Source organism: Melanaphis sacchari, unplaced genomic scaffold, assembly GCF_002803265.2.
Source record: "Melanaphis sacchari strain LSU unplaced genomic scaffold, SCAv2.0 Contig130_pilon_pilon, whole genome shotgun sequence".
Classification (NCBI taxonomy): Eukaryota; Metazoa; Arthropoda; class Insecta; order Hemiptera; family Aphididae; genus Melanaphis; species Melanaphis sacchari.
In genome coordinates, this window is record NW_020270535.1 from 546,302 (window position 1) to 558,430 (window position 12,129).

The window sequence follows — 12,129 nt, forward strand, 5'->3', positions numbered from 1 at the left end:
ACTCGTATTATTGTTAATAAAATAATAACTTTTTATAGATGAGTTAATATACCTAAGTATTTCAATAATTTCTTTAACAATGTTTAATGAATCTAATATCAAAGGTCAAATTATTAATCCTAGATATGAAAATTAAAAATGTCATGAAATTTTAACTTTGAAATCTTACAAAAAAAATTGGTTTGACTGTATATTTTTTATTTCAATTCCTATAAGAACTGAAATTTATGAGAAATCTTACATTCAATTTTCGAGTTTTTTAACTTAGATAAAAAAAAAAAATGTGTTATATCTGTAATTTGTATAAATTTCAAATTTTACAATAATTTAACAGTGAAAGTCACTTTGCTGTTTAGCTTAGTTATTGAATGTAACTTGTAATTGAGTATTTAATGTTTACTTATTTGAGTAATTACAGTCTACAGAAGTAACCTGTCAACGTAAGCATATATTTCTAAAGATATTTTATGATATAATTATGATTCTGCTAATTATTACAACATATTTGAATAATGTTAAAAAAAACAAATCAGGAGTAAACACGTATTTGTACGTAAGTATTACAATATTTTATATTATATAATATTACAAACTGTTATTAACTTATAAGTCAATACTGGTGTGAATAAGTTTGTAATATGAATAGATTAAAATAAATATAAATATTTTTAAAAACTTAATTGTGTTTAGTAAATTATAATTTCGGAGTAACGAAATATTTCAAGTCTCGACGAATTTTCTTTTAGTATTAAATTCACAAGCTTTTTAATTTTAAAATGTGTATCAGAGCTATTAAAAACAATATAAAAAAAAATCGCTTAAAAATATGTAATACAAATATTAATAATATTATTGAATACATAGAAAATGATAATTAAAATAATAATGGTGAAATGTTTCAAGTTTCATATTATTTTAATGGTAAGAAAATAACGAAAATATTTTAAGAATTTATCATTATTTTACGTTTGATATATGCGTGAATATATAATCAATAGTCGTCAAAAATTGAACTTAAATCACCATACAAAATTAATGTTAACTATTATTTTATATAATTCATTTAAATATTTATGAAATGTTGCATAACGTATTCAAGCTTAAGGGTTTAAATTAGAGTTTTTATGAATTTTAATAGCAAAATAATTCTTATAAGTTCTTAATTTTAAAGAATTTTATAAAAATTTCAAGTTAAAACGATCATGATATGAAACAGAAAAAAGGGACTGAATTTTTGATGATACATTTTTGATATGATATTTTTAAACGATTTATGAAAAACCTTTAAAATCTTTTACCTATTGCATTCATAGTTAATGAAAAATAAATTCTGAGATAATATAATAATAAAAGGTTTCCCTTAAGGCCGTAAGTATTTTTTGGTGGAATTAAAAAAAGTTTAGTACACTTACGTTTTTCGTGAACGATTGACGTTCAAATTTTGACTACATGCTAAAATGACGATTTATCCTCGGTTTTTGTTATTTTTTTTATTGTTCAACACGATTTTTCACGAACTTATTCGCGTCGTTTTTCGGTATCTACGTTGCCATTTTATGTAGGAAAAATAAGTTCAATCTATTGTATTAATTTTAGAAAAAATGTATTGTTAGCAATTTAAATGTAGGTCCTTACCTACCTAGTATAAAATATCCTTTATAACGACACGATCGGACAGATTGTATCCGCTCAAAATCATTATTTGTAGATAGGTACACAATAATAAATAATTTATCATCGAATTCAAATGTAACACATCCGTGAACTATTCATTACAATATTACATACTACAGTGATTGAGTGACTATTTCAAAGGCAAGTTACACGTCCTGAAACCTTTGAATATTACTATTTGAAACAAAAGTTTGTCATTTTGTAAATTGTACTGAGTAGTACCACGCAAATATTACTAATTATTTGATGATAAATACCTATTTATAAAATGTAGGTCTAGTGTCTACCGCCTATACGTATGTTGTACTCAAATGCCTCAAATGCGTAGGTAACGTTTGTCGTATACAAAACCTGACAATATCGTAAATAAATAATAATAAATATCACTATAAATGATAATAATTGAACATCATTATACGTCTTATCACCTGTCGTGATAAAAACTGATAAGAAATTATTTTGATGTTGATATCAAATGATTTTGACATTGTGTACCAAATCATGTTTATTATTTTTTATGGATAAAACATTTGAATACACCAAAATACAGTAATACTAAATAGTAATTAATTAAGTAACATAATTTGTTTAACTTTTTTTTGGTTTATTAATTAATTAATAATATTTTGTATCATAAAAAACAATATTTGATGGTACGTGTTACAAAATTAAATTTTTTTTTGTTTAGTTAAATTTCAATTCTTACATTTTTTAAATGTACTGAAGTACTTTATATAATGTAAACTATTTGTACTTGTTTTTCTATTTTGAATTATAATTTTAGTACATTTTAATTTTTAATTTCATCAGTCATAAATCAATACAACAATGGACTTCCAAACATCGAGAATAGAGAATAAAGATCTTTGCAATGTTCTACTGAAATGGGTTTGTAATATTTAACATTAAAAAAAAATATTATTTTGTTTCTGTATAGTAATTACCTAATTAAATAGGTACTATACTAATAATTTAAATACATAATTCAAAAGCTTAAGTTTGATAAACTTCAATCACACCAATGTTATTTAACAATATAATATTTTAAATCTTTAAAATTTCTAAACTATTAAACACAAAAAAAAAATAATATACAACCTGATAAAAATTATTAATTAATTCTGCATTTAATGTGATTATTACTCAGATTAATGATTTAACACATGTGTGTTTATATTTTAATTATGTTTAGTTGCAAACATTACATCTCAAATCACCACATCGAACTTTATATGATATTACTGATGGTGTAGCACTTGCTGAAGCATTAAATCAAATGTAAGTTTTTGCTTAACCAAAATTATTATTAATAATTACTTAAATGTAAATTTTTTGTAATTAAATAATTGTAAAAAAAAAGTTTGGTACCTTAGTAAGTTAGTGAATCTGACATATTTTATTTTCAGTGCTCCAGAATGTTTTGACGATAATTGGTTTTCAAAAATAAAAAAAGATGTTGGAAATAATTGGAGACTAAAGGTAATTATTTGTGTAATAAATTTTAAATAAAATTAATAGTTTATATAGATTAATACTGCATTACTGCTACTATGAGTATCGTAAATATATTCTCAAATGTTTTAGTTAAGAGTTTCACTTACACATGTTTACCAAGTATTTGTAAGATGGTGTAAAGTTATTATTTAACACAACTGAAATTATTTTAAAATATAAAATTACTTTTATTACATTATTAAATTTAAATCATAATCATTAAAAAATGAACATCATAAATTATATTATCACTTTATTTCAGGTTAGTAATTTAAAAAAGATAGTTGAAAAAATTCAAGATTTTTATCAAGATTGCGACACTCAACATATGGGAAATTTTGTAAAACCTGATGTCATAAAAATAGGTAATTTTCTAAATTATTAAGTATTTAATTCATAGGGAGTATGGGCAATTTTTTAACCTGTCATTGCTCGCAGTTGTGTTTTACCCAAATTCATAGCACTTTATAATAAAAACTTATTAAAAATAGATTTATCGATAAATGGCTACTTTATTACTTGGATAAGGAAAAATATTGCATTCTGAAAATAATAAGTCATGTTGTGTGAGCAAATCCCTCTACTTACGAGTAACAGCATTGAAATTATTCACATACGTTAATACAAACATTATTATTTTTATTCGTTTATTTATTTATTTTTTTATTTTTTTATTTTTTTGCTGTTTTAAATTTATTTTTAATATAAGTTGTTAAATTTTTTTCATGGTTTGATGTAGATATGGAGTCACTAAACGATTCATCATTTTTATTATATTGATTCAAAACATTGTATTTTTTTATTCTATGTTAGTTATATTCTATGTTTAGTATTATGACTTTTATGATAAAATATACCTGGTGAGCAAATCGCTTTAAGTGTGAGTATCTTGTTCAGATTACATACGTGAATCACGACGAGTTAATAAATAACAAATATTTATTTCACAAAAAAATATTAATGGTGATGTAAAAACGTGAAAAAACGATTACTTTAGATATTAATTAGATTTATTACGTTTTTATTAGCCTTTATATGTATTTTTTTTTCATTTTTAATTACTTTTTTAATTATTAATTTATTTTAAATAAACTTTTTACACACGTTTTTGAATCATGTTTTTCTGTTTAAATATTTAATTTATAATATTTAGTAAATAATTTAAGAATTTACAAATATTCATTTTTGAGTGATAAGTATTTATAACAAATTAAGATGATACATTTTGTTAAAACTAGTTTTGCTAAAAAGTTAGGTTTTCACTATTTTTTTTTCAGTTTTCCCAATAATTAAGAAAAGTACTGAAAAAAAAAATTATATAATTATTAAATCAATAATATTATTGATTTGCTCAGAATTTAGAATGCAGCTATATATGAAAAAATTATTTAAAATAAGATAATTTTATTTCCCTAAATCTTTATGTTTATAAATAAAATATTTTTTTTAGGAGACCAAGATGATACAATGGAATTAGCTCGATTATTGCAACTTATATTGGGATGTGCTGTTAACTGTCAAAATGCTCAAGGTTAAAAATATAACATAATTTTGTTTTAAAAATAATTAATTAAAATATTTTCATTATAATAGACTACATTACAAATATCAGATCAATGGATGAAAATTCTCAGACTGTAATAATGCAGTCTATACAAGATCTAGAAAGGATACAAGGACATCCTCAAAGTATTATTACTTCTAGCCTCGGAATAGATACTGATGATCACCAAGAACAAATTCAACAACTTATTGATGAACTTCAATCTGTAACCAAAGCAAGAGATCAAATGACTCAACGCTGTCTTGAACTTGATTCTCAAGTAATTAGAATATATTTATTTCATGCTTTATTATATATATGCTATGCATGAATTTTTAACTTTGTTAATACTACAAGTTAAAACAATAATAAAGGTGTGTTAAAAATGTAATTAAATAAAATTATTTTTTCTTTTCAGGTAAGTTTGTTACAAGAAGAAAAAACATACATTTTAGATGAAAAAAGACATTTAGAAGAACGACTTTTAGAAAGTGTTGAAGATCCCTTAAAGGGTAGTGGTCAGAGAAGACAGATTGAAGAGCTAAAAGAAGAATTGTACAAAGCTGAAACATGTAAGTTTTATTTATTTATTAGCTTTAACTTATAACATTAAAATTTGTATAATTATTGGACAAAAATCTCCAACTTACAATTTACGGGATGGTTCTGTTGTGTGTAACTTTTTAAACCGGCCTGTCAAATTTACTCATGTTTTAATCTTTACCTATCTATTTTGATAGTCACTCGCTTAAAATATTTGATTCATTGTGCTATTTATAATTTCAATTTACATGTTTCTAAATAAAGTTTTATAAATATAAACATAAATAATACATGCAATAGTACTTGCAATATCATCAGTATTCATAAATTTAGTACTACACTCACTTAATAGTATCAGCGTAATATTTATTATAATTATTATATAATTAACTGTATTTATTTATAGAAAATTATTATGTTTATATAAATAATAATTTAATGCAAAAAAATTATTTTTATAGAAAATAATATTAGAAGTTTGTTTTCATGAAATTAATTCTTACAATAATTTATTTTTAGTTTTTATTATTTCAAATATTTATGATACAAAAACAGTAAATATATATATATATATATTGAGGTACTGATTTCAATGTTTTATTTTTTATTTTCTTTGTTACGTAATAAATAATAATTAATAACAAATACATTTTGATGTGAGCATGATAACTTTAAAACATTACACAATAATACCAACAAAGCTCAAAAATCCTAGCTATTTATACATCAAAACTATTGTAAAGAAATCAGTAAAATTATTTTTCTATTACAAAATTATGGGTTGAATAAAATAAAAAGATTTTTCTTTTTCAATTTCATTACATCTTCATCCTCCTCAACAATATCAAAACAAATTTAGCTCACTTTAAAAAAAATGTTGGACATCATTGTTATAGAATACTAATAAATAATAAATTACATATTTTAGCTAGAGATGATTATCGAATAAAACTTAAAACACAAGAAAGAGAAATGGCTGATTTAAAAATTAAATTTGATTTATTACAAGAAACTGCTGGGGAAGCAAGACTTCTTAAAGATGAATTAGACATTCTTCGAGATACAGCTGATAGAGTTGAAAAGTATGAATCAACCATACAGTCTTATAAAAAAAAACTAGAAGAATTAGGTGACCTAAAAAGACAAGTGAAGATTTTGGAATCAAAAAATATAGCTTATATTCAACAAAATATGGAATTAGAACAGGTAAAGTTTTTATGTATATATATATATCAGTAAACTCAAGTAGTTACAGCCTTAGCTGTTAGCTCAAAATTCTCAATTGTTTAACTGATTTTCAATTTTCTTAAACTTTAAATTTGGGTAATTAAAGTTGATATTTTATTTATTTTTAAATTATTACAATAGTTAAATATTTTTTCTTAAATTAGTTTAAAAAATATAAGTGTGTTAATATTTATGTTAATAGGAAATCAAGAAGTCCTCCGTGTGGAAATCACAACTAGAAATTTATAAAAAACAAGTTACTGAACTCCACCATACATTAAATGATGAGACAAACAAAATTGATAAATTGGAATTTGAATCAAAAAAGCTACTAGAAAACTTAAACACTTTGCAGAAAGAAAAAGATGTAATAAATAATATTTTTTTTCTGTTTGAATTTTTATTAATTTAAAATTTTTTAGAGATTAATTATTGAGAGGGATTCTTTAAAAGAGGCTAATGAAGAATTAAAATGTTGTCAAATACAAATGAAAAAGACCAGTACGCTTGAACATTCTCAAACTACTACTAGCGATGATATGGAATCGGCAATGGACCTCAAGTTAGTTAACATGATAAAATTAACATTTTATCAACACCTAATTTATTTTATTTATTTTTGTGAACATACAGACAAAAATTAGTAAGGCTTCAACACGAGAACACAATGCTAAAAATGAATCAAAAAGAACCAGAAGAAGATAAAATTTCAGTACTCCAAAGTATTTTAGATAATACAAGACAACAGTATAATGAATTACGTTTGGATAACAGGTACAATTTCATAATAATTAAATTAAAAATGTTGTTTTTCAAATTAATTTAATTTATATTAAGTCATTTCACATGATTATATTTATTTACATTTTCAATAACTTGCTTTGGTAGTAAATTATTAATTTTTAATTATATTTAATGTTTATAAAATATTTGTGTAAATACAAAGCATCATTGAATTTCAGAAAAGCTAATCAAAAGATATTAGAATTAGAATCTGAATTAAAAGAACAAACAGAAAATAACAATGAATGGAATTCCAAAATTAAAGAACTACAAAGTCAACTACAGTGTGAAAAAGATACTCGATCGTTGGATATTGAAGAAAAAAATACAACAATATCAGATAAAGGTGGGTAAATGAATATTGGATTGTTAAATATAGGTTATTCATTAGTATAGTCTACATTATTGTAAACAAATTAATTTTTACTTTATTTACCTAAATTCATACCCATGTATATAAATATTTTTTTTCTCAGATCAATTTATAAATATTTTGCAAGTTTCTCTTCATCAGAAAGATTTAGAAATACAAGAATGGGAAGAGAAACATAAAAAATTCATAGAAAAAGCAAAATCAGTTGTTAAATCTATGGACGCCAAAAATGTATCATTATCTGATGTTGACATTAGTGTATTAGAAAATAGACTAATAAAAGCCAATAAAGAAATAAGCGATTTAAAGGTATTGTAACTATTCAATTATTGCAGATTTATGCATAGAAAATACCTATTTTAAAACTTAAGAGAAATTATTTAATTATTGAATTGTTCTGTTCTTTAATGTACATTCATTTATTTTTTATTGTTAATTAAGAAAAAACAAGAAGATCACAAAACATCTCTAGAGTTTGAAGAAAAATTAATGTCCACTGCATATTACAAATTAGTAAGTTGTATAATATATGTAACTAGTATGCAATAGTGCTATTGTTTTCTGTATGAAAATGCAAAAAAAAAAAAAATAATATGTTTATAATCTGTATTTATATGTTATATGTATTATTTTTATTTTATTTTATCTAGTATCTTCTTATAAAAATAAAACTATAAGATTTCAAAAAGTGATAACAATGTCAAGAAGCATTATATTTTTTTCTCCATTATATACTATAAAAATATTTAATATATTCATTTAAACAGTAAATTAGTTAATTTTATTGCTTACAGAACAATACTTGATTACCACCACACATTATATGTCATATTAACATGCATAACTTCACAGTAAAATATATAGGGTTTTCGTAGAAATTAGTATACGTGATTTCAGTAGTCAAAGGAAATATATTTATTTTTTTGCCAAAGTTGGATTAGGGATTTACATTTTATTTAATAGTCATGTTAAATCTTTATGAACTATCACTGACATAAAGATTTAAATGTATGTTAATATTTTAAAATAATAACTGTTATTTTTAATAATTAAAATTAACTATTAATTTTGTAAATATTATTTATAATATTTAGGCACAAACTAAGATGCAAGAATCTGTTGACCAGAGAGTAATGAACCAAGGACTGCTACAATCTCAAACATTCCTAACAAAGCACAGACAGCAAACAAATAAAACAGTTGAGTTACTTATCATTTCAATCATAATTTCATAAATAAGATCATAATCTTCCAAAATCAAAAATCATTTTCTTGTATAAACTATTTGATTTAAATATTTCCCACGAATAACAAAATTATACAATTAATAACAAATAAATAAACTGTTCATAATATAATACCAAGAAATAACTTTGGGACCATGAAAATTACGTGTTATCCATTAGTCTTTCTTTACTTTACTGCTGTTATGTCTGGCCTTAATTTTTATAGAATTAATGTATAGTATATTTATACTCGTGGACCATTTGCTTATATTTTTGGTTTGACGTGGAATCTAAGTGAATACTAAGAAAATATATGCCATGCTACTACCATTTATAATAAATTATCTGAAAGTGCTTATTTTTACTAAGTTAATAAATAGTAAGTTGTTAATAGTACACTTTTAAGTTAACATTGTAACTTATTTTAATGATTTTATGTACTCCCAAGTACCAAATTCTGTTTAAAATAATAATTACAGCACTAGTATGTAACTATGTTTATACATCCAATTAATTTGTATAAAAAACAAAATTTTTACACTTACAAAGTCATTAAAATATTAATAAATAAATAAATAAATACTGATAGTGAGCAAATCACAAACAATCTGCTATTAAAATTATATAGAACAAATTCTTACATGGTTATTTGTCTTTAGAATGAGATTTTAATTTATAATCATTTAATAATTAATCTAAAATAATATATATTTAGTGTATTTTTTTTTAATTTTTTTTCTTATCCACAATTTTAGGTACAAAATCATAGAAAGTATAGAGGCAAATCTCCATAAAATTGTGTTCAAAGACTTCAAGTTACTCAGGTATTCGAAAAAAAAAAACAATAAAATAATTAACAAATAAAGAAATTGTAAGTAAGTAGTATACTATACACACTAGTTTAAATACCAAATAACCATTTTTATTAAAATTAAATTTAGTTCATAAAACTATTTCTAATACTTAAATAATAGTGGTAGTGACACATCAGACTCTTATAAGCATTTTTTTGTTTATAAATTAGTGCTAATAGTTTTTAGAAAGCTTGTTATTTAAAATGCCTAACATCAAGTAAATCCTACTTTAATTTGAACACTAATTTCAAGCTTGTGATGATAACATATAATTATTTTGAACACTCATTAGTCTCCACTAAACCCTTTTAATTTAACTTGGGTAGTTATTTTTAGACTTAAATTAACCATTAATCCTATAAAGTAGGAATTGAGTACAATACTTCCATTACTCTAGTATCTTGATAAACTTAAAAATTGCCACTCTGGAGTATTTTATTCTTAAATACCTCGTTCCTACTCCAACTATTAATAACTAAGAGAAGGCATAAAAATTCCAGTCTTTAGAATATGTTATATATTTAATTTTGTATATTATCTAAATAATTTGTTTGAAAATGTGGTGCTTTGATAAAATATAAAAATTAATATATATATATTTATTAGACAAGAGTAGTAAAATTTATTTATTATAAAAATTAAATTCATAGGCTATGACTAAACAATTTAAAACTATCAATTTCACTTATTAACCTATGATATTTATCTATTTGAAACTTACATTTCATATTTTTAATTTTGTTGAGTTATTTAAATTAATAATATCTATGTAATGTGGTGAAGCTCAAATGCTCAATGTATCACTTTATAGTGATTTAGTGTATTAATGCACACCATAATGTTAAAATTTAAAAGTTAATGGTATCAATGTGATTAGAGATTTTTCAAACAAAAATAAATTTATATATCCATTATTTCTAAAATATTAAATGTTCATACCTATAGCCTCTTCCACATTTATGCATTATCATCCTCTATAATAGCCTCTGTAACAGTTATTTTATGATGTTTAGTAACAAAAATTGTATTAATCAATCTTCCGGACTTGCCACTTCAGTAATTGTTTTTTGCCACCTAGTCTTTAAGATCTCTCAAGTTACTTTTAATCAATTGTATAAAAAAAAAGTGCATATTATTATAAGATATGCAGGTGTTAAAATATTATTATTTAAGTTTATTTAAACAGTTAATGAGCTATTTGGAAAAAAATAGATATAATTTAATACCATTTTTTATATACATTTAGTTTATTAAATCTTAGGTACTAATGTCTAATACCTAGTTATTAGATATTATAATTGAGTATGTGTCTACCTAATTTACACTTATGTGCAATTTTTATTGTGTACAATAACGCGTTTAATTAAAACTAGAACTTCAATTACTTTTGTTTAGCACTCATTACGTTCTCTAAAAAAATTAATATTTTTTATAAAATAATTTATGCGACAAAGTTAATATAATTAACTTGTTTATTAACAAAGCACTATTGGTGAAAATCGTATCTCTTGTTTAATTAAGTATTTTATGTTATCGATGTTTATATTTCATTATTATTGCTCAGAAAAAAAAAATGTTCTTAATAGTTAAGTATAATCATCGTTTGAAAAATTGTTAACTTCTTCGGAAGAATTTCTTTTGTTATATTTAGTAACAGATAAATAATACTTATAGTTAACATTTATTTTGATAAAGTTATTTATTATTGAGTTTATTCATTGTCTATCACTCATCAGTTATTAATAATAATTAATATTCATTTAAAATTATTATGTATTCGTGTGAAATGTGTATACCGTCCATAGAGCCTAACTAAAATCAATTGTTACCTGTATTAATCATTGTAGCCATGTCTGTGTCCTTTGTAAACCATTAAACTTATGTATTGACGTATTGTAGACAATATTATCGTATTATTAAGTAATTATTGTTAGTTTACCTCGATATTGTTAAAAATAATTATTGTGAAACTTGATACCGACATACTGCAACTATGTATTGAGTCAGGGTAATTTTTTTTTTTTTTTTGTTTTTTAATTAATTATTTGATCATTATAAGATACAATTACACGTTTTATTGTAATTACATATTATATTTTATTGATATTGTGCATGTCGATAATAATAAATTTATTTTTTTAGCGTAATACATTTTTATAACATGCCATTGTATGTGACGAAATCGCTGAAATTGTTTATTCGGTGATATCATAATATTATATCATTGTAATACAAATACATCATCGTAATTGTACGAAATATAATAATAAAAAAAATATAATGGTATTTAAGTGCATTTTGTTTTTGATGTTTCCGTACACAACGCATTTCCCTGCAGTAATCGTTAAAAACTACCTCCTATTTCCTAACAATCGCGCAATTACTCGCTAATAGTAAAGTTGTAGCCTGTGA

General features: G+C 22.7%; 1 protein-coding gene across 2 annotated transcripts; it reads left to right on the forward strand.

Annotated features, from left to right (window-relative positions):
• The first annotated feature begins 2,289 nt into the window (after nt 1-2,289).
• LOC112591311 (protein Hook homolog 3-like) lies at nt 2,290-10,278 on the forward strand. Of its 2 annotated transcripts, XM_025335087.1 has the most exons (17): nt 2,290-2,327; nt 2,485-2,562; nt 2,867-2,952; nt 3,081-3,153; nt 3,431-3,533; nt 4,619-4,699; nt 4,762-4,991; nt 5,130-5,283; nt 6,183-6,460; nt 6,684-6,848; nt 6,904-7,043; nt 7,115-7,255; nt 7,444-7,610; nt 7,741-7,946; nt 8,079-8,150; nt 8,732-8,836; nt 9,619-10,278. In XM_025335087.1, exons 2-17 carry the CDS (start codon nt 2,503-2,505, stop codon nt 9,655-9,657), a joined length of 2,100 nt encoding a protein of 699 aa, XP_025190872.1. In that variant the 5' UTR covers nt 2,290-2,327; nt 2,485-2,502; the 3' UTR covers nt 9,658-10,278. The 2 variants fall into 2 exon arrangements, with proteins under 2 accessions (XP_025190872.1, XP_025190871.1); XM_025335086.1 differs by lacking the exon at nt 2,290-2,327 and having other exon boundaries at nt 2,427-2,562.
• The last annotated feature ends 1,851 nt before the right edge of the window (nt 10,279-12,129 follow it).

Coding starts and splice junctions, on each gene's coding strand:
- LOC112591311 (XM_025335087.1), top strand. CDS start 2,503: ATGGACTTCCAAACATCGAGAATAGAGAATAAAGATCTTTGCAATGTT. Junction 4,700..4,761: donor TAACTGTCAAAATGCTCAAG/GTTAAAAATATA, acceptor TCATTATAATAG/ACTACATTACAAATATCAGA. Junction 6,461..6,683: donor AAAATATGGAATTAGAACAG/GTAAAGTTTTTA, acceptor TTATGTTAATAG/GAAATCAAGAAGTCCTCCGT.